The following is a 23459-nucleotide window of genomic DNA, read 5'->3' on the forward strand; positions in this document are numbered from 1 at the left end:
CTGACAACACAGTTCAGTAGAACCTTCTGGATATCAGCTTTCATCATCACACCACAAAGTCTTTCTTCATAACTCCCTGTATTGTGCCCAATATACAACCAAAATCAAGGACATTGAGCAGAAATCAAGGACATTGAGCAGAAATCAAAAGTGGTCTTCTAGGTGAGGTGGGCTCTCTGATGTGGTGGGAATGAGGTAGGAGACACAGCTTTAGTTAGGCATAAGGGCTTTGAATAAACTCTGCTAATTTCTGGAAATGCTGTTTTTAATGCTGTTTTTAATTTCTGGAAATGCTGTTATTATGAACATAAAAAGAGGAGATCTGGCCATAATTATTAACATCTGTGATGAACACATTGTGGAATTCACTAACAAATGTGAAAGACACACTTTTCAATAATAAACTCTGAAGGGGAGGGTAGCAATCATGTCACAAAATTCCAGTATTTGCAGCAGTGGGCAAGAACAGAGATTCAATAAAGGTCTCATATCATGATCATACATTAGGAACATGATGGATTGTAAGACTAAAAATTTTTTTCATCTAAAATTATATCAAGTTTCACATAAAAAACCCACTTATCACCCTTGGATCCAAAACATATTTTAATGGAAATGAGGCATGTTTTATACAACTGTATAAATACTTAAAGTCAGAGATAATATATATGTAGTACAGACAATGAAATGTAGAGAAGTATGCATCATGTCAAGTTTTCATGTCAGCAACATAAACCAAAATTAAAACACTGGAAATCGCTATTAAGAATGAACTATTTACAAAGATAAAACTTACTTATAATAATTAAGAGATTTCAGTCTTGCTCTGAGTTTTTATGTAGAAAACAAGTGAACTGCTACATCCGAAGATTTTTCCAATTCTTTCCATCCATACAGCTTCTCTCCAGTGTGTATACTCACATTTATAACAAGGTTCTAAGGAAGAATGAAGATGTCTCACAGTCCTTGTGCTCAGAGTTTCTGTTCATCATGTGTCCTCAAATGTGCTTGCAGGGATTCAAGATACTGGAAGGCCTTGCCACATTGCTGACATTCATAGGTAGTCTTTTCACTGTGCATTCTCACGTGTTTTTGCAGGGATGTGGGATACCTGAAGGCTTTCCCACAGTGCTGACATTCAAAGGGTCTCTCCCCACTGTACGTCCTTGCATGTATTCAAAGGCTATCTCGCACTCCTTACATTCATAGGGCTTCACTCTGCTGTGTACTCTCATGTGACCTTGAAAATATTGAAGCTGCCTAAAAGCTTTCCCAAATTCCTTACATTCATAGGTTTTCTCCCCACTGTATGTTCACACATGTTTTTGAAGGTGAGTGACTAATGAAGGCTTTCCCACATTGCAGACGATCATAGGGCTTCTCCACACTCTTCACAGAGATGGGGTTCATGTCCAGTGGGAGAGCCGGGCTGGTTCTTCAAGAAGAAATGATCTGGGCAGATGTTTCCACGCTTGCCGCATCCAGAGGGTTTACCTGCAGTCAGATATCTACCGGCACAGGAAGATGTGTGATCTGAGTCAGGGTATCTCCACACTGATGACCTCCATTATGTTCACAGGGTCTCTGCACAAAACGACGGCTGATCAAATGGGAAGCACACTGTTAGGGACTAATGTCCATAAGTGCTGTCATTAATGATTATTCATGGTGGTAATGACCACTTTGACTATGTGTTTGCCATTTTCAATGCATGCGTATGTTTCTGGCTCTGTTTACAATGTTACGTTGTGGAACGACATCAATGCTCTGGCTGAGCTCACGCAGAACCACGACTGTTTCTTACGTTCGGGGTTTTCTGACCATTGTTTCCAACTGAATTGTTTCAGACGCACAATACATACATCATTTATGAAAATGTTGTCTTATAAACATTCTGAGTGCACTACTGATGAGCTAGGTTTACATTTTTTCTTAAATTTCAAGTTAGTGTACCACTCTGCTGAGGTCCCCCTGCCCTGTGGAGATGCTGCTCACCTCCAAGGCCTGATCTGCAAACGTTATGTAACATCCAGGGTTCTTCAAACACAAACCAGAAATCTTTTCCTGTGAATCTTACATTTTCTCTTCACTGGATATTTCCTTCACCAAAATTTTCCTCTGAGAACATGATCCACTGGTTTTGTGCGTGAAATAATCTGCAACATTCAGTACCACATTTAGTTTCTTGGGATCAAGAAGATGAGAGAAAGTAAATAGACCACATGTGGATTTTTTTTTTTATCACATACTTATCCCAAAATACAGACAAATTTAATAAGACGGACTGAACATCTGAGCCAAGAAAAACTCATAGAACTTCGGCTCTTTGAGACTTTGGCAATAATAGGAAAAAACTGTCAAAATGGCATCCTGGTCACTATGAAATAGTTAAATGTTTAAATGAATGTTATCAGAAAGTCAAAGTAGAAGTGAAACAGGCAAAATGCACATGTCCAAATGCTCCCCATACAAGAACTACAGAAAGTCTTTCCAAGTGGTTTAGGATGGATGAAAAGTCCAACACAGAACCAAAGAAATGACAAATGTCACCCTTCTCACACACACATTGAGTCATCTTTCTAATGGACATGTACAAATATCATTCCCTTCTCTAGAACCTGTTGTTCCCAAAGGTTGTTTCTCTCCTGACGTTCACAGACACAGGTCCCATGGCCCAGCTGCCATTGGGACCTCAGATAGTGTATGGCCCCTGCCCTGCTCCTGCACAAAATCTCATCATGGAGAGGATGGAGGGCAACAAATATTGCACAAGATGGGCCAACACTATGCTCTTCAGGCCAGTGACGCTGGGTAAGCGTGGAATAAATTGCAGCAAGATCACAATGTCAAATGTGTATTAACCCCAGTGTAACTGTTTCAGTGGTGACAATCATGAGGTTGCCCTGTCTCCTGCACAGCAAACTGGAGACAAATTGACACTTACAAAATTAGGGAGCATCAGACTTTTGATCAAAATGAATAAATACTTAGATTAATATATAAACTTTGTTTTCATGGAAAAGCCATTTGACTATAGATAGGTAGGTTCCATGAACACTGGAATAATGTCTTTTTTCCAACATATTTCCACTTCTTTGCCCCAATTAGAACTATCAATTGTTGAGAAGAAGCCGTTCTTACCCACGGAGGCCAGGCTCCAGCAGGTCTCCAGCATCACATCTTGGTAGAGCCTCCTCTGAGAATAATCTAGCAAAGCCCACTCTTTCTGGGTAAAGTTCAATGCCACATCAATAAAGACCACTATGTCCTGAAAAATCGCATATATTATGTTTCAACAAGACACCACTTCACCAGTGTGTACGGGATGAAGGGGGAGGCTCAATTTCTAGAACTCCTAGAGCGTACATTCTTGTGGATAATGAAAATGAACAAGCAAATCAAATGCAGTATGCTCGATGGAAGGAAGTGCTTGGAACCTTAAAGCAAGGTGTGACAAAAACAAATATAAATTTATCCACGCGTAATTAAAAAGAATGATTTTACTAAGATATAGCCTATTTTGAAGTAAGGTAAAGGGTAAAAAAATAAAACTATCATTCAGATAACATGGTAATGGAGACTGGACTTGCTCAAAACTTACTTCCTTGTCAGCTCCAAGACCTGGAACGATAATGTCAAAATGTCACGAACACTGAGATGTCAGGAGAAGCCTCATCTGAACAACTCTCACCTTGGGATTCATCAGCATCGAATAGCCTGGTCTAGTTCTCTCATATCCGAAATAGACAGAGATCCGACACCTCCTGGGGTGAAGTGGACGCTAAGGGAACAGACACAGAGCAGAATCTAAGGTCTGGCACACCTGCTGGTACTGAAGTGCCTGATTCTGGAAGAATCTATCAAGGCAACAGGGTCTCTCATACAAACAACCAAGAGCCTGGAATTAGAGAAAATGGCCCATGAAGAATCCCTGAAGGATCTAATGGTAATGGAGTCAAAGGAAACTTTAACAAAGAGGGAAAAAAAAACATATAATGCATATTTTAGAACAACATGGCATGACCTTACACCAATGAAATATAGAGCAAACAATCAGGGGGAAAAAGTTGAGATTTTAAAAGAATATGTTCTCAAAATCTCAAAAAAGAAAATAGTCTCAACTACATCAGCTACAGAAAATAAAAAAAAAAAAGGCAACAAGATAAAGACACATAATATAATTAGTAATGGGCATGGAATGTGAGTAGACATTTCTCCAAAGACAAAATACAAATGGCCAATGACTGCACCAAAGATGCTAGACATTAGTTATCGGGAAACTACAGCTGATACTTGTTCTCACCACAAGAACAGCTGTGGAGACAGACAGACCGGAACTGGCCAAGATGTGAGGAAGGCGGGGCCCTCACACACAGCTGATAAGAAGGAAAGTGGAGAAGCCACTTCGGAAGACAGCCTGGCAGGTCCTCAAACTCATGAGCATGCAACCACATAACACAGCAATTCCACTCCTAAGTAACTACGTACCCAGGAAAAGCAAAAACAAATATCGACATAAAATTAGTGCAGTCATGTGCCAAATAACGCTTCAGTCAAGGACGGACCGCATGTACGGAAGTAGTCTCACAAGATCTGAAAAAATCCTACCACGGCCATCGTAGCGTTGTAGCATAAGGCATTACCCACGCATTCGTGGTGGTGCCGGCATAAACGAGCCTCCTGTGCCGCCAGTCAGATCAAAGTGTAGCACAGATAATAATGTACACGCCACTGGATGATGATAATAAACAACTATGTCACCGCTTTATGTATTTACTATTGTGAGGAAATTTTCCCAAGGTGCCAAGAGACCGAAGAAAGAGGCTGACGACTCCAGCAGTAAAAGAGGAGCTTCCAGGGGAACTTACAGAAAGAAGCGGAGGCTTCTCTGCAGCAAGATGGCATCTCTGCAGCAAAAAGGGGCTGTGGGTGTGGGATATACAGCGAAGGGGCACATGCCAACGCAGGTGGCTTGTAGCCATGTGGCATGTGCTTCGTAAAGAGCTGTGTAACCCGAAGCAGCAAAGAACTTAATCAGCCCACCTGTCTACACGAGAACGTTTCTTTCAGGTGATGGGGGCCCATCCTCCCAAAGTAACTGGCATCCAGCGGGCTCCATAAGACGGCCTTGGTCATGTTAAGTAATTGGCATCATTTCGCCTAACGACTACACTATATTTTTATCATTATTTTAAACTTTTTCTACTTATAAAAAAAAGTGAGGTGTAAAACAGGACTCCGTGTTACGCTAGCAGCAGCCTCCGACACCTCGTGTTTACCGTGTCTCTTGACTGCAGCATCTTCTCTTGTGCTTGCCTGAATCTTGCATTGTTTGGAACAGTAACCCGCTGTGCAAGCTTGTAGCCGGCGAGCAGTAAGCTGTACCACACAGCCCAGGGCTGCACTAGGCAATGCCATCTAGGCATGGATCACCTACACGAAAGCACCTCACGGTGCCTGTCTAAAAATGTATCCATCCTTAAGCGGCACGTGACTGTATAAACATATTCACAGCAGCATGAATCATAATAACCAAAACATAAAAACAACTCAAAAGTCCATTAACTGAATCTGATCATCGAAACGGGATAGTCACATGGAACAGTATGTGGCAACAAGAGAAAAGAAGCAGCGATCGACGGCGCAAACTCAATGACCGTGCAGAGCATGAAATCATTTGCGTGAGACGTACAGAAGTAATAAATCTATAGAAACAGGAAGAATATGAATAAATTGCCAGGACCCAGGCATGTGGAGGCGGGGTAGATGCAGGGTGACTACCAGTAGACGCAAGTTTTCTTCTGGGGTGATAAAAACATTTCAAAATTACAACATAGAAATGTTTACACAATTCTGTATACATACCAGATACCATTGAATTTGATACTTTAAATAGGAAAACTTTATGTTATGTAAATTATATCTCAATTAAAGTGGTCTTTAAAAATTTCAGACAAACTAAAAATATATTCTTCTTAAACTCATAACATTTTTATTTAAACGCAAAAGAATATGAGCAAATAAAAGAAAGTGTAAAAAAGGAACAAAATTTCAGATGATTCAGACATTAAGCACATTGAGGAGATATTACAAAACGTTCGTGGAAGAGATTTTTTAGATTGGATGTAATGAGATAAATGTATAGACATCAGTACACTTAGCTGAGAAGACGCAAATGAACAGATTTGAGAATGTCGTGGTCACTACATACACAAAAGCAGTCAAATACCCGCATACTCTAAACACAAGTCTCAAACGGTTCTTTGGCCAGATAACAAATACTCAAAAGTCAGTGGCTTCTAATTATAAAAAAAAAAAAATCACAGAGTATTACCAAGACCAGAAAGGAACAATTCCAAAAATATTCATAGGAAAAAAATTCATAAATATAAAGGCAAAAGGCTTTTTAAATGGAAATCCAACACATAAATGTATATATAAAAAAGCATAATAAGTCACAACCATATTCATTTCATTCCAGAAAGGATGGATTAAATATTGATTGTTCAATGAGGATAATTTATTTCATTATTGGAAAAAAACACACAACCCACAGACTTCCAATCCACAAATACTGAGGACACGCCTGTCTCCTATTACTCTTCATTCATGATAATACAACTAAAATACGAGGTGGGAACACACACAATCACAAAGAAATGGTGTCCACATAAAACCCAGACCAACTTCCTACTTCGCGGCGAAACGTTGCAACTGTGCCCTCTGAGGGCAGGAACAGGAAGGTGAGGACAGGCGCAGATAAAGCCCACACCTGTGAAGGCCCAGCCAGCGCTGCCATGCAAAACAAGAAAGTGGAAAAAAGTTTACAAGAAAAACAACTAAACTTCCTTAGTGCCACATGATCAGATTTAGCATTCAGAAGTCCCCAAATCCCACAATGATTAAATCTGTAACTGATCATGGCAAAGGTGCTAATTATAGCATAACATGCAAAAATCAATTTCAGTTCCCTGTACAGTGACGTTTTGAAAGAAACCAGTTCGTCTCCTCCCCAGGTGCCCATACCTGCCTTGGTAGCCGACTGTCAAGGACACAATGAGCGCCAAGAAAGACCCAAGATGAATCTGGAAGCACTGTGTTTTATTTCTAGAGGAGATTAAAGTTTCTGGGAATTTCCAAGTTTCCTTTCAACACAAGGTGAAAATGGTGATCTCAAAGTTGCCTTAATAGAAATTTCTATCCTCTCCAGGAAACAGAAGAGCAGAGCGACTGGTGTGTGCAGCTCAGATCAACAGCCGGCCTCCCACAGCGCACAGGGGACGCCAAGTCAGAGGTCAAAGCCCATCCGAGTGGGGGCCGAGAACTCCCTGCTCACAGGTAGCCCAAGGTGACCCCTATCAGGGAAGGAATAAAGGGACCCTAAACCTCAGAGGACAAAACTCTGGATCCCCACACAGCCCGCTCCCTCCTCAGTTGGGACTCTCCCCACAGGACTTCAGTGCTCACCAAGGAGGAAACACTCAGATGGAATCAGTTTATTTCCGACCCCAGATAACTCTCAAATACATCCATTTCTCTCCTAGTAAAATCCAAAGGTTCGCTCCCTAAGTCTGACCTTCACAGATTCACTCAGTTTGCACAAACCACACGAAACACCACCAACTCTGTGGACGATGTCGAACCAACCATCACAGGTTACAATTCAATAGGAGAAAGACCTGAGACACACACGACTGTCAGTAAGGATAAAAAATGAGGCAAAAAGAGCTGTCACGTCTTTACATCTGCTGAAACCTGAGGGCGGAATAAGGGAAAGCTCTCAGTGCTGAGCTGGACACAGAACACTGCTCCCAGGGGTCAGGTGACAATGTTGACTCCTGCTGAGCCCTGTGCTCCTGGAGTCCTTGATGGAGGTGAGAGGAACCTGCCCCCTTTCATCATCCGACTTAGATAAGACTCTCAGATATCTCCCATGTTTACCTATGTCAAGGTCAGAGGCAGACACCCACACCCTCATTCTCAGTCCTAAATGATTAGCTGTATTGTTCGTCGAAGCAGAGCAAATGCGTGTTGCCCGGATGTAGTCAGTATCTCTCCCAAACTCACAACCCTGACCTTGGTCTGTGCTCAGCCTGAGCCCCCAGAAAGCCCTCATAAGGTCAGGCTGGCTGGGGACCTGCCATCCCAACCATACCTGGTCCTTCCTCCTTTTGTTCACGCCTCTCTACAAAGGTAAAACTCAAAACACCCAACTCTTGAGATGCCTGCAGATCATATGGTCACAGCGCTGTCCCCACTGCACAGTCCCTGCCCCCAGGGCACAGTCGCTTTCCCCACCCCTTGCGGTTATTCTTTTGAATGAACATCCCTACTTAAAGCCTGGATTTTTCATATTCCATAGGCTGGACCAAGGCTTGACAATCGCCCGTTTCTTACCCAAACTTTACTCCGGCACCTGTCCTCCCCACAGGCCCACACATGGCTCCCGCCCCTCTGAACAAGCACTGAGACGCAGACAAGGCCCCGCCGATCTGAGCAGAGAGGGTGCTGAATACGCGGGGACGGTTCCTGTCACAGCGCCTTCTGCTCACCCTCCACACACACGGGCCCTTTTATGTCTGATTTGGGACGCGCATCTCTCAGATCCGAGCACTGCCCCTATTGCTCCAATCCTTGGGATAAGGTCTCTTTAAGCAAGTCCTGATTTTGATCTTGTCTGTCAGATCCAGGGCGGGTCCCCTCACCTGGCGTCCACCCCGCCCGAAGCCTCTGACGGCTACCATGGTGGTCGTCTCGTCCTCCGCTGTCCCCCGCCCGGCCAAGGAAACCTGTCGGGCCTCTGGGACCCCGACTCCGGGCCGGGACAGGACGCCGGGACCCCACTCCGCGGACGAGGGCGAAGACGCGGTGGGACCTCGGAGGGCGCAGGGAGCCCGGGCCGTGCGCCTCTTCCAGGCGGTTCTGGCCCGTTCGAACCAGCCTCTCTCGGCCTCTGCCCACCACTCGCTCCCTCCACCCCGCCCGCACTCACCATCTCGCGACCGCGCACCGAGCTCTCCCGGCGTCCTCCTCACGGCTCCGCAGCTGGGATAGGTGAGCGACGGTGACAGGACGCCGCAGGCCGCTCCCCGCAGGTGCGCAGGACCGCCTCCCTCCGCGGTGGATGCGCGATGCTTTGGTCTCCCGCACCCTGATTGGACAGGGCTTCGGGAACCCGCCACATGATTGGGCGGATTTCCAGGCGCTCCCGTCCTAAGGATTCTGATTGGACAGATCTCTGTCACACCACCCGGCCGGGCTTGTCCTGTTTTTGAGACCTTCATCCGGTTCCCTGACTGGGAAGTTCCTCGGCCCCGCCACTGAGGTCCCGATTAGGCTCCGGCCCCGCCTCCGTCTTTCCTCATTGGACAGAGTAAGCCTGAGTGACGGGCCCGAGCGCAGGTGCGGGGGGGCGAAACCGGGGGAAGTGGGACAGTTTCTTCCCAGTAAGCCTCAGCCCTTTTCTTACTAGTCATTAATCCCAAGGCAGCCGGAAACAGTGGCCAGGCCTTGACTAAGGGTCACAGGTATGGGTAAAGATAACATCAGGGCCCAAGTTATGTTTCAGCTCCTGAGCCCTACAATGGACGACCCCTGGCCACATCCCCCATGAAAGCAGACTGAGGGATGCCAAAGCTGACCTCAGGACCTGAAATTATGATTTACTGCCTTTACTTCACTCTTGACCAATCTGCAAGGCTCAGATTATTTATGATGTCTTGTGATTTTGCTCTATAAAACGCCTTGTCTGTAAACCATCAAGGAGTTTGGGCTTTTGAGCATTAGCTTCCAATTCTCCTGGGTGGCACTATTCATAATAAAATAGCCAGTCTCTCTCCACTGCAATTCTGAGTTAAGTATTTGGCTCTGCTAAACAGGTGGACAAACTCTGATAACATTCAACCATTGAAGGAGTTGGGAATGTATCCACCTTCTGTCCATTTTGAATAGTGCTACAAGGAACATTCATATAACATATCTGAGTACCTGTTTCAGTATAGGGAGGAGAGAAATAGTAGGGTCATATTGTAATTCTATGTTTAACTTTTTGAGGACCCACCAAGCTCTCTTCCGCAGTGGCTGCACCAGTTCACCTTCCCACGAGCAGTGGCCATGGGCTCCAATTTCTCCACATCCTCAATACTTTTTCCTGACTTGTCTCATTTTAGACATCCTAATGGGCAGAAGTGGTATCATCTTTTGGTTTTGATTTGCATCCCCCCGGTGATTACTGATGTTGAGACTCTTCTCATGTTTACTACCATTTGTAGTTCATCTTTGGAGAAATGTCTATTCAAGTCTTTTGCCTATCTGTTAAGTGGGTTGTTTCCATTTTTGTTATTGAGATGGAAGGTTTTTATGTATTGAGTGATAAAATCTTATCACCTGTAGGATTCTGTGAGGTGTCTTTTCACTCTCTTGATAGTCCTTCGATGCACAAAAAAACTTTAAATTTTGATGAAGTCCAACTTATATATTTGCTCTTGCATTGCTTGTGCTTTTGGTGTCATCTTTGACAGGTTACCGAATATGAGTTCATGAGGATTTCTCCCTGTGTTTCCTTCACTTTCGTGTTACCCAGGACGGCCTGCTGGTGGGGGCCAGGATGCCCAGCAGAGCCTCTTTTAAGTGCAGGAACTGGGATGAAGCTCCTGATACAGCACGTGCCCCCTACATAATTTTTTTAATGTGAAAGGCCATGAAGTTTGAGGTAATAAAGTTTCCACTTCACATAATAACTACTTAGTGATAATCCTAAAAAACTGTTGCTAATCTTTGCCTATGGTTACCCATATATAGTTTCAGGTTCTATAACACAGTTGTTTCAACTCTGAAAAATAAATGTTACTTTGTACTTCCTTTATAAAATTTCTACCCATTTCTCATGGCACTGGCTAAGATATCTAGTCTATTGCTGAAGGGGACTGGAGTGATGGGGATACTTGTTTGTATATAATTTTCTTGAACACACTGACCACTTACGTATGCGTTCTTTTATAAACATTTCTTTTGACGAGGCCCTTCGAAAAGTTGTGAGAGTTCTTATCTATTCCTAACTAAACTCCTAAGAAATTTGTCATGGATAAGTGTTGAACAGCATAAAATGTTTATTTTCTGGGTTTACTGAAATAATCTGAGATAGTTTTTTTAATGTGCTATTCTGGCAAGTTATCGGAATTGGTAATGTCAACCTTAGATAAAATAATTGACAAAATTACAGGAATAAGTTAATCCTCCAGAATGGGACATTTAAAAATATCCTCTTAATGAAACATAAAACATAGTAACAGTTGTTAGTATACAACTGATTTGAAAACCTAAATAATAGCTTCATAAGAAACAATATAGAAAACTATATCAAAAATGCATAGTTTTGAATCACATACACATGATATTTTCATTAAAACTATTGAAAAAATAAAAGCAGATACTCTACAAATATATTCTTGAATTAATGACAATTATACTGAAAAACAGTAGATATTCAACAAATAATAGAAAGTGTAAATAAAAAATACAGATATTTTAGAGATTAAGCAGGTTGATATTTCAAAAACAACTTGCGGGAAAAGATTTCTTACGTTAGATTTAAATTGTATTCTGACACTCGTTTTTACTGTGGGGAATAATACTCCCCACCTCCACCAAGCCACTGTCAGAGTACGATTTAACATTTAAAGAAAACAATTAGAATTGCCAATTATATCAAAACTTTGTAAATTCTTGGAGATGTTTGTATCTCAAGAACAACCATTTCAATAATAGTATATGCATACAACACAACATGATTATTGTTGTATTTGACAAAGCTTCCCAATTAATTTTAGTATATCAAATAGGCCTGACTACTTTGAAAATTCTTAATAGGAACAGAGACAACAACTCTTTGAAGTACTCCAGGGGCCCATGGGAGTAATCCCAAGCCATTTCCAGGTCAAGAAAAAGTTTTCTTTTAAAATGTAAACTCTGGGAAAGTTGTCAAACACACTTGACCAAAAAGATCATATAACATTATGAAACTATTAAATTATCCATCCAAAGTAACAAAAAATATCAAAGAAAAACATAGGTGTTTATTAGTAGTATAACTTTAGTTCTTAGGATTGAAATCATTGTTTTCTTAAGTAATCAGGACCTGATTAAGACACGGACTATTTTAATAAAAAGGAATGTTTGTTTCCTAGGAAGAACTGATATCATAATATATTATCTGGAGTCAAATACAGCGAGAAAAATATTTGTCTTCTTAACGGAGTAGAAAACAACCAAATCTTATTCTGTATCAACTTACTTTTGATATTTAAATTTACTTCCTTAACTGCATTCTAATTTTATTCAGATTAACCACCTGTAAAATTCCCTCTGATTTCTCTTTACAAACCTTGTCCTACTTCCCCAGTACATTTTAGTTTTAGTATTTTTGCTCATTCAGAAGTAACCATTAGGACAAACCACTTTCTTTATCTTATTTCAAAAATGTATCTCTAGACCTTATACCTCCTATTACCAAAAACATACTTTCTTTCTATGTCAATTAAAATTTTAACTCTTAAGAACCTCAATTTCTACTGACAACTAAAAAGTATGCCATTACCGTTATTTAAATTGGTGAATTTATAAATACATTTTATATTTTCTTAAAACATAGGATCTTTAATGGTCAAATATATTCACAATTTAAAAATACATATATTTTAAATAAAGGACAAGATCCAAATTTACCTTTCAGTTTCTCTGTACTAAGAAGCCAAAGCAGGTAAACTTAGTAATTAATGTTTCAGTACTTCATGTTCATTCAAAATATCTAGTTATTTAATAATTTTTATCATTTATCTTAGTAACACTCTAACATTTAAAGTTAACAACAGATTTTGGAAAACCGTGTAAGCCTACATATCATTGATGTTATTCTTATTGAAAAATTTATCAAGAATGTTTTATTATAAATATATTTAATTCATTAGTTCTTAATACTGACATTTTAATGTCAATTATACCAAGCTATTTTTTGTTTTGCTGACAACTTTGTGACAGAGATAACATGATCCCAGTGTTGCAAAGTCGAGTAAAACAAAAATCCAATATTCAATGTTGATAACTCAAAATGACATGTTTATTTCATGTAGGAAGGGGGCAAGAGAACTAAAATGTAAAAATTAGGCTATATTCGAAGATAAATCTGCAGAACAAAGGAAGATTTCTGCTGAGATTGCTAACAACCCCTTTCCCCACACTGTGAAGGGAGAACAAGAAAAGAGTCTTCCAGTGGTGTCCTACATAAAATAAAATAGTTTATTCTCTAAGGCTAAAACTATGAGGAACCTAGAGATCAAAGGCTGGGAGTTGCCAGCAGGTTTTTCATGCTACACACTCTTGTCTTTCTTCACTGTCACCCCATATCGAAGGAAAGTGGGTAAAAAGTCTTTAAACTCTAACTCACGAGAACTCTAACTCTAGTTTACATGACATATAAACTAGATCCCCCAAGACTCCAGGCCTTTTTTCTTGTCTTGGCTTTTTGTCTTTGCTTTTCCCTGTCTGTGCTTTTCCCTTTCTCTAAGAAACTTCCCTTCTGACTCTAACTTTGGTGTATGTTTGATTCTTCCTCACGCTCAGGCAAAGACCATTTTCTCTCTCAGGTCAGGGCTTGATTCTCCAACTTGGAAAAAGTTCCCTGTCCTGCATCACATTCAACCAAACCCTACTCCAACCAGCTTTAACATCAAATATTTCCCAATCACGTGAATTCTCATTCCGAGAATTTTTAAAAACACAATCGTTACAAGCTCTTGGCTTTCGATTAATTTTAACGATACCATCCAGAAGTAGAAAACCACCTCACATTGATGGCACACGTATATAGACATTGAGGACACTCTTAACATAGCCTCAGGGCCACGAGGCCGGTTACAAAGTGCACAGTCAAATGCAAAACGAATGAACACTAACGAACTGGCTGATGAATCAGGTACAACTCCCACAGCCATCCCCATCTCCAACAGAGCCCCCCAAACAGAGGCAAAACACAGGGGACCAGCCTGGGGGAAAAGCCCTTACAGAAGGAAGGAAGTCGCTGATTGTCCACCGGGGGAGACGAACCCAACTTCCATGTTGAGCCCAGCTGATCACAAAGACACAGAAGCACAAACTAGTCGGCATAGAACCACTGTCCTCGCCTCAGAGTCTATGACATGCTCATGACACTGTCCCAGGGAGAGGACACTGGGTATCTGGGAGGGGATCCCGCTGTGCACGCGGACTCCCCCAACAGTGGAGCAAAGTTCAAGAATGTGTCCTTATTCCAAAGGAGCCATATGCCCAGGGCGGTCAGCACCTGTTGAATAATGACCCTCCCTGGTCCCTGATGCAATACAGCCTTGGCCGCTGTTCGGGACTCGCGGAGGGAATCCCGGCCAGGACTCGCCCGCCACGGGCATTGCCTCTCTGGCAAGGCTCCCAAATTGTTTCCTGGCCAGAGGCTGTATGGCCGATGGGGAACAAGTGAAATCAAAGGTCAGAGTTGGGGATCAGGAAAGGTGACTGATCCAGAAGGTGCTGACCAAGCTGACAAGAAACCAGTGACTCGTTACCCTCACCTCATCTCAGACCAATCAGCTCCCAGCAGAACCCAAATCTCTAACTCACAGTGTCCTGATCTCTCTCTATAGGATCTGTAGCTGACAAGCCATTTAGGGGGCTGGGCTTTCATCCATTAGCCCCCTGTCCTCCAGACTGGCCTATTCAATATTAAACCACCTCCTTTCTCCACTGCAATCACCTGCTTGTATACTTTATTTGGCTGCCCTGAAAAGGCAGATAGATTCAAGTATTGGATTTTGGTAAGTGTGAAGTGGGACAGTAATAAATTTTACAAGTGTTGCAGCAAGGCTCCCTAAACAGTTTCACAGTGTGGTCTGGTGTAGTGGTCCCAGAGGTATCCTGATCTTGCCAATATCAGTAAAATAAACCCAGTACACTGATGATGTCATGTCAATGTGTGAAGGCTTGTCTCTGCCATAGGACACTGCAGGCACTGATGGAACACCTGGAAGGGAGAAGATGGGCTGAGAACCCAGAAAAAATTCAAAGCCCAGGCACCGCCGTGAGGTTTGCAAATCCTTGGTCACGTGATGTGTGCAGCCCCAGGAATTTGACAAGGTGCAGCCCATCCAACCCTGAAACATGAAAGGGGTGCAAGCTTCACATTGGGGTTTGGCAGTTTAATTCCCCACCTAAAAGTGTCTCTGGCCCTTATGCTACCCAGTAAAGAGAGAGCACACGTGTGACTGGGATCAGAGCAGCTAGCCACCTTTGCGAGAAGTAGCAATACTGGTCATGGTGATTAAAGCTCTGCACGTCTCCTCGGCAGGACTACCATTTGAGTTCCACGTGTGTGCAACTCCGGAAAGTGTGGGCCAGGCGCTGGGGCAGAGACAGCAGGGGACAGTGCCCCTTGGATGGGTCCCGGCTCTGGAAGAGACAGGAACCTGAGATTGGCCCACACAGGAACAGCTCCAAGCGGCATCCACGGTGCTCCCCAGGTGAGGTGTGTCACAGAGGAAGGAAGCACAGCATTCGCTGAGCAGAAGGCAGAGCCATCTGGCTGATGAACAACCCAGAGCCCTGGAAGTTCTTTCTCTGCACTGACAATGGTGCTGCTTCAAAACAATCGATCCAGTATTTTGTTCAATGGGAAGCTGAGGGCTGGATGTTCAGTGACGTGTGAGGGGACATTTGTGTTTACTTGCAGAAGTCTGAACCAGTCCTGTTGTCCACGTCCAGGCTCATAAGGCACTTTCACCCCTAGTCTATTAGGAAGTTTATGTCCTGGCCCAGGCATTTGCCCTTAAAGCTGACCCTTCAGTAGGTACAGTAGATAGGGCGCACAGAAAGGGTGGCCACCAGAGTGCCCACGTGGGACTGCCTATTGCCAGGGATGCTGACTGCCCTTGAAATATAGTGACTTAATGTTTCCTGTGTTTTCTAAACAAAGGTCAAGACAACAGCAAAAACAGCCTGGGTCCAACAACCAGATTTGAGTCACAAATTGATGTGTCAGGCCCCTTCCCTGTGAGTCATGGTTCTAAATATGTTGGAGTTCGTGTGGACACTGAATGTGGCCCAATCCACGCTTTTTTGTGGAGTCACACAGACCAGAATGCCACTGTTAGGTGGTTGGAAAAGCTGACTAACATGTATGAATATCCTTGCTGGATAGACAGTGGTTAGGGGTCACATTTAAAATACTATGACGGGGAAGACGGGAAAAAATGACTCTGAATGGAATTTTTGCCTCCACTATAAACCTTCAAAAGCATGGCCGTTAAAAAAACGGAATGTTGAAAACAGAAGCTTATTTTAACAGTAACATTTTATTATCCAGTGGAGTAAAGTCCTGTTCCATGATTGAATACATTTAAATAAGGCTCCAGAATGGTCTGCTGTCCTGGTGACTTAATGGACAACAAAGAGCTACAAAGAAATGCAATGCCCTGTGTGAGCGTGGAAACCACAGAAGGTCCATGGTGGTGAAGGCCCAAAAATAGACTGTGCAATCTCCTAAGAGGAAACAAATACCAACCATGGTTTTAGATGAAACTGTTCCAGACAAGTAGAGCAAAGAGGTTTAAAAAAAATGTGCTGTAACTCTGGCCAAATACGTTTCAATGCATCAATGTGTCCTGATGGTATAAAAGAACTGGAAGTCATGACTTCTTATAATTGCCCTCTAAACATCATATTACTCTTTCTTCTCATAATTTTTACCTCAGTAAAAAGAGCAGGACAATGGATAAAGGTTCCCACTTCACTAAGTCTGACTACACAATTTGTGGAAACATCTAAACACCAGCTTTCACTTCTGTGTCTGAAGCTTTCTCTTTGCAACACAATGCATCCAGCCTAAGTCCAATCAAGATTAAAAACAATGAACAGAGACCAAATTGTGAACATAATCTCATGTGACTGTCTGCTCTAAAATCTTTCCACAATTACTAACTTCTGCAAAGAACTCATCTGCGGCTGTCGCTAGCAGCAAATGTGAGAGATATGTCTTTCGGCTATAAAGTCTAAAAGGGAGGATGGAAATCGAGTCAGAATTCTCTAGTATCTGCAGCAGTGGACCAGAACAGTAACTTCAACAATATACATCTCATGTAAGATTCACATATTAGAAATGTAACAAAAGTGAGAATGAAACAAACTTTTATCTAAAATTACATCAAATTGCACATAAAAACAAACAAAACCCCACTTATCAGAGTCCATAAGAAACTGTAGTAGAAATGAGGCAAGTTTTATGTAATTGGACAGTTACTTAAACATAATAAATGTAGTAAAGATGGAAGAAGAGGTGAAGGATATATACATAAAGAGTTTAGACCAGCAATATGAGCTAGAAATACAGTGGATACCTATTAACAATGAGGCACTTACAGAGGCAAATTTTATTTGTATCATTAGAGTTCTGTTCTGCTGAGTTTCCATGTACAAAAATAAGTGAAATGCTGAAGGGTAGCCTACATTCTTTCCAGTTATAAAGTTTTTCGACAGTGCGATTGTTCATGTTGATCATAAGATTTTAAGGGACAAAGGTTCTTCTACAGTACTTGTATTCAGAATTGTATCATCAAATGATTTTGCAGAAATGTGGAAAACCTGAAAGCTTTCCCTCAATGCTGATATTCATAGGGTTTCAGTGTGTATTCTTGTACGTGCCTGAAAGGATTCTCATTGCGTGAATGCATTCCACAATGCTCACATTCATAGGGTTTCTCCCAAGTGTGTATTTTCACGTGATCTTGTCACCCAAAGGCTTTTCCACACCGTTCCCATTCATAGAGTTTTTTTCCAATACGTGCACTTGCATGTTCATACAGAATTGATTTACAGTTCAAGAGTTTCCCACAGTGCTCATACACATAAGGTTTTTCTCCAGTATGTGCTTTGGCATGTGCATGGAGAGTGGAAATATGCATTAATGCTTTCCCACACTCCTTACATTCATTCGATTTCTCCCCAGTGTGTTATTTCTACATGTTACTTAAGGGAGACTCAATTACTATAAGGTTTCCCACAATGCTCACATTTGTAGGGTTTATCTCCTGAGTACATTGTCATATGACCTCATAAAGAGGACAAAGAAGAGAAGCCTAGAGTTTCTCCCCAGTGTGTATACTTACATTTGACTGAAGGGAGACTCGCTGTGCGAAGGATTTCCCACACTGGTCACATTCATAGGATTTCTTTCCAGTATGTGAAACTGCATTTTTGCAAAAGAAGGACTGATGATGGAAGGCTTTCCCACACTCTTTACATTCATAGGGTTTGTCCATAGAGTGTATTCTTACATGTGTCTGAAGGTACCATTGCTGCCCAAAGGCTTTTCCACTGTTCAAATCCATAGGGTTTCTTTCCAGTATGTGCACTTCCATGTTTATAAAGGTAGATTTACAGTAAAAGTCTTTCCCACACTGCTCATATTAGCAGGATTTATCTCTCGAGTGCATTCTCACATGCTTTCGCAAAGAAGAGGATAAACAAAAACCTTTTCCACATTCCTTACATTTATAGGGTCTCTCCCCTGTGTGCGTTCTCATATGACCTCGTAAAGAGGACAAAGAAGAAAAGCCTTTCCCACACTCCTTACATTTACAGACTTTCTTCCCAGTGTGTGTTCTTGCATGTGACTGAAGGGAGGATTTCTGTGTGAAGGCCTCCCCACACTGGTCACATTCATAGGGTTTCTTTCCAGTATGTGAGATCGCATGTCTACGAAGGGAGAACTGGTGGCGGAACACTTTCCCACACTCTTTACATTCATAGGGTTTCTCCATAGTGTGTATTCTCATATGTGACTGAAGTGAGTATCTCTGATAGAAAGCTTTTCCACACCATTCACATTCATAGGGTTTCTTTCCAGTATGTGCACTTACATGTTTATAGAGAATTGATTTATGGTTAAAGGCTTTACCACAGTGTCCACATACATAAGGTTTCTCTCCAGTATGTGCTTTGGCATGAGCATGGAGGGTGGAATTATGCACGAAGGCTTTCCCACACTCCTTACATTCATATGGTTTCTCCCCAGTGTGTTTTTCTACATGTAACTTAAGGGAGACTCGATGACTATAAGCTTTCCCACACTGCTCATTTGTAGGGTTTCTCCCCAGTGTGTGTTTTCACATGTGTCTGAAGATGGCGTCGCCATACCAAAGGTTTTCCACACTGTTCACATTGATAGGGGTTTCTCCCAATTATTGATTGTTCTCCACACGCTCTGTCTCTGGAGATAAGCGTGTCGTCATGAGCTTTTCCACAGTGTTCACATTCATAGGGTTTCTCCCCAGTGTGTGTTCTCACATGTGTCTGTAGGTAACGTTGCCACCAAAAGGCCTTTCCACATTGTTCACATTCATAGGGTTTCTTTCCGGTATGTGCTGTTTCATGTGTATGGAAAGTGGAATAATGCCTGAAGGCTTTTCCACATTCCTTACATACATAGGGTTTCTCCCCAGTGTGTATTTTTTTTTCATGTAATTTAAGAGAGTATCGCTGACTATAAGCTTTTCCACACTGCTCACATTTATAGGGTTTATCTCCTGAGTGTGTTCTCACATGCTTTCGTAAAGATGAGGATGCACAAAAACCTTTTCCGCACTCCTTACATTTGTAGGGTCTCTCCCCTGTGTGCGTTCTCACATGACCTCGTAAAGAAGACAATGTAGAAAAACCTTTCGCACACTCCTTACATTTATAGGGTTTCTCCCCAGTGTGTGTTCTCACATGCGACTGAAGCCATTCTCGCAGCCTGAAGGCTTTCCCACACTGGTCACATATATAGGGTTTCTTTCCAGTATGTGAAATTACATGTCTCCAAAAGGAGGCATAAAGGTGGAAGGCTTTTCCACACTCCTTACATTCATAGGGTTTTTCCATAGTATGTATTCTCACATGATACTGAAGGTAATATCTCTGACGGAAGGCTTTTCCACACTGCTCACATTCATAGGGTCTCTCTCCAGTGTGCATTCTAACATGGACTTGAAGTTTGGATGGACAAGAAAAGGATTTTCCACATTCCTTACACACATATGGTTTGTCTCCCATGCCTGTGATCACATGTTCTTGCAGGGATGAAGAAAACCTCAAGACTTTGCCACTTTCTTCACTTGAATTAGGTCTGTATCCTGTTTGAGATTTATCCCGATTCTGAAAAGATGAACACTGCACGGGGACTTTTCCAGACGTGGTACTTTCACAAGCATTAACTTTGTTCACACGTTTCTCATGCAGGGGATGATCTGTAACTGCATTCAAGGTGTCTCCACATTGACTACCTTCACTAGTTTCACAGAGGTTCTCCAGTAAATGATTCCTGTTAAAACTATGAAATACAGAATTACAGGTTAATAATCATAAGTGATTTATTACTGGCTGATGAATACAGTAAATAATTATTTTAAATACATATTTGCCACTTCCAATAAATGGGTATGCTTGTGGGAACCTCTGCATTGTGACATCCTAAAAAAATTAGTGCTCCTGCTGGGGGCACAAAGAGGGACAAAACAGTCAAGATTTCTTACACATGATATTTCCTCATCATTCTAACTGAATAGCTTAACAGAAGCTCAATATCTACATCACATTTATGAAAACGTCTTGAGAAAATTCTCTGGGTACACAATTGTTTAGCAAAATTTATATACATTTGAAAAATTGTTTTAACTTAGTTTAACACTTGGAGATATTCCCCTTGCTCCTGTGGGAGTGCCACTCACCTACACGGCGTCTCCTGGGTTACGGGCTGATTTCCATTGTCATTAAGTGTCTGGTTTTCACCCCAAACTGACCAAGAATCATTTCTTGTAAATCTTACTGTTTTCTCTTTATTGGCTATGTTATTGTCCAAAATATTCCTCTGAGAACATGATCCAGAGATTTTAACTTCAGTGTAACAACCTACAAATATCGATAGAATAAATTAATTCCATGTAAATAGAATGGTGGGAAAAAAGAAAATAATCTCTCTGTATTTATATGCTGATCCAAAATGTAAATGAATGTTATAAAGATGAATGACAAGCGAGCAAAAACAAACAAACAAAAGAACTGAGGATGTTGTGTGTTTGGGACTCTGGCGAAAATAAGTTAAATGAGTCAAAATGGTAACCTGTTTAATAAGAAATACTTTTGAAAATATGCAGACTGGTATTCAGGTAAATATAATCGAAAATGCCAACTAGGAAAAAATTGGCCAAAGTGCACATGTCCAAATGATCTCATCACAAGAGAAGATAAAGGCTTTCTGAATCATTTAAAATACGTGAAAAGTCCAACAGAAAGAGAGGTACATGACAAACATCACTTTTCTCAAACACAGGGAGTCATGTTTTCAACATGTGCAAATACCATTCTGTCATGTTTTCAACATGTGCAAATACCATTCTGTTACGAGAACCTGTTGTTTCTCTGGGTTGTTTCCTTCACGGTGTCACAGACACCAGAGGTTTTAGATGAAGCATTACTCACGGTCCCCAGCTACCACTGGAACATCAAATAGTGCTTGACTACTGACTGCCCTGCTCCTTCAAAAAGCTAATTAGAGGAGAATAGAGGGCAATGAACACTCAATGAAGATAATAAGATACTATGACCATCAAAACCAGTGACGTTGGGTAAGTGTGAGTTTAAATACAGCAAAATCACCATGTCAAATATGAAATAATCACAGTGTGACATCCTGAGGGGCATAACTATAAAGCTGCTCTCAAGAACCCAAAGTGACACTGGGTGAGGCTCACACGTAAAATAAGATACCTCAGCCTTGATCAAGGGAATAAACAAACAGGTTAATACATGGGACTTTTTTTTTCATGGAAAAGCCATTTGATTCAGGTACAAACCATGTCTTGAATTATAGCTGTGTTATGTTCAACATATTTTCATCCACATACCCCAAGAAGAAATAAACGTTATATTTCTTACAACGTCTCCCATGAAATCTAAACAAAGAAGAGAAGCCGTCCTTACCCACGAAGGCCAGGTTCCGGCAGGTCTCCAGCATCACATCTCGGTACAGCCTCCTCTGAGAATTATCCAGCAAAGCCCATTCTTCCCGGGTGAAGTTCACAGCCACATCGGCAAAGACCACCACATCCTAAAACATCCCACATATTCTGATTCAACAAGACACCTCTTTACCAATATGTGTAAGAGAAAGGGAGAGGGTGAGAGTCAGGGACCAGGACTCAATTCCTAGGACATCTGAGCTCATATTCACATGGGAAATGATAATAAACTAGTAAACCAAATGACATACACTCAGAGATGGTAGAGTGTGGAAACCTGAATAATAGTGTGAAAACCACAACTGATATGGACCTGTCCACGCATAATGGTAAGAAAGATTTTACCGGAAACATACAGGGTCTGAGATAAAATAATGACAAACTATAAAACTGTCATTCAGATAACAAAAATAGATACTTGGATAACTCAAAATATGCTTCCTTTCCAAATCAAAACCTGGAACTAGAATGTCTAGATGTGAACACGCAGACATCCAAGGCAGCTTCGTTGGAACAACTCTCGCCTTGGAAGTCATCAGCATCGAGAGCTGATCTAGTCCCCTCATATCTGACAGAGGCAGAGACCCCACTCCTCCTGGGAAGAGGTGGACACTGTGGGAATTGACACAGATCAGGGCCTGATGGTAAAATATATGCCTGATCCCGGAAGAATCTATCGAGCCAACAGGGTGTCTCATACAAACAACCAACAGTCTAAAATGTGAGTAAATGATCCTACCAAGAAGAATCGCTAAATGATAAAATGATTATAAAATCAAAGAAGACTTTATCAGCAGAAAAATATAACTAATTATTGTCTTTGGAGCAACATGTGATGACATCACACCAAAAAAACAAAAAACAAAAAAACAAGAAAATGATAATAAAGATTTTTTTAAAAAGATGCTCTGAAAATTGACAGAAAAACTTCACATGAAACAATAAAAATAAAAGACCACCATATAAAATACAAGGAACAATTAAATGAAGGCCAAAAAAATGTGAGCAGACATTTCTCCAAAGACAAATACAAATGGCCGACAAGCACACGAAAGATGTTGGACGTTAGTCATCGGGAAAAATGCAAACCAAAACTACAGCCGATACCTGTTCTCACCACTAGGATGACTGTGGAGACAGACAGACCAGCAATGGCCAGAATGTGAGGAACATGAGGCCTTCACACACGGCTGATGGAAAGGAAAGTGGATAAGGCACATCAGAAAACGGTCCAATAAGTACTCAAAATGATGAGTGTGGTGACCGCATAACACAGCAGTTCCACTCCAAGGTGAGTACACACTTGGGAGATGCAAACAAACGTCAACAAAAACAACTAATGCAGATACTCACAGCAGCACAAATTGTAACAGACAAAAACTGAAA

General features: G+C 41.6%; 1 protein-coding gene across 1 annotated transcript in view; it reads right to left on the reverse strand.

Moving 5' to 3' along the window:
• Window positions 1-244: 244 nt before the first annotated feature.
• The window catches only part of LOC120583752 (putative KRAB domain-containing protein ZNF788), a 32962-nt gene continuing 9747 nt past the window's right edge, over window positions 245-23459 (reverse strand). The window contains exons 3-4 of the mRNA XM_039839187.1: window positions 22036-22162; window positions 245-1600 (exon numbers count right to left, since the gene is read on the reverse strand). Of these exons, the coding sequence (XP_039695121.1) occupies window positions 1539-1600; window positions 22036-22162 (189 nt within the window). The 3' untranslated portion in view covers window positions 245-1538. The remainder of the gene's footprint in view (window positions 1601-22035; window positions 22163-23459) is intronic.

Source organism: Pteropus medius, unplaced genomic scaffold (assembly GCF_902729225.1).
Source record: "Pteropus medius unplaced genomic scaffold, Ma_sr-lr_union100, whole genome shotgun sequence".
Taxonomy (NCBI): domain Eukaryota; kingdom Metazoa; phylum Chordata; class Mammalia; order Chiroptera; family Pteropodidae; genus Pteropus; species Pteropus medius.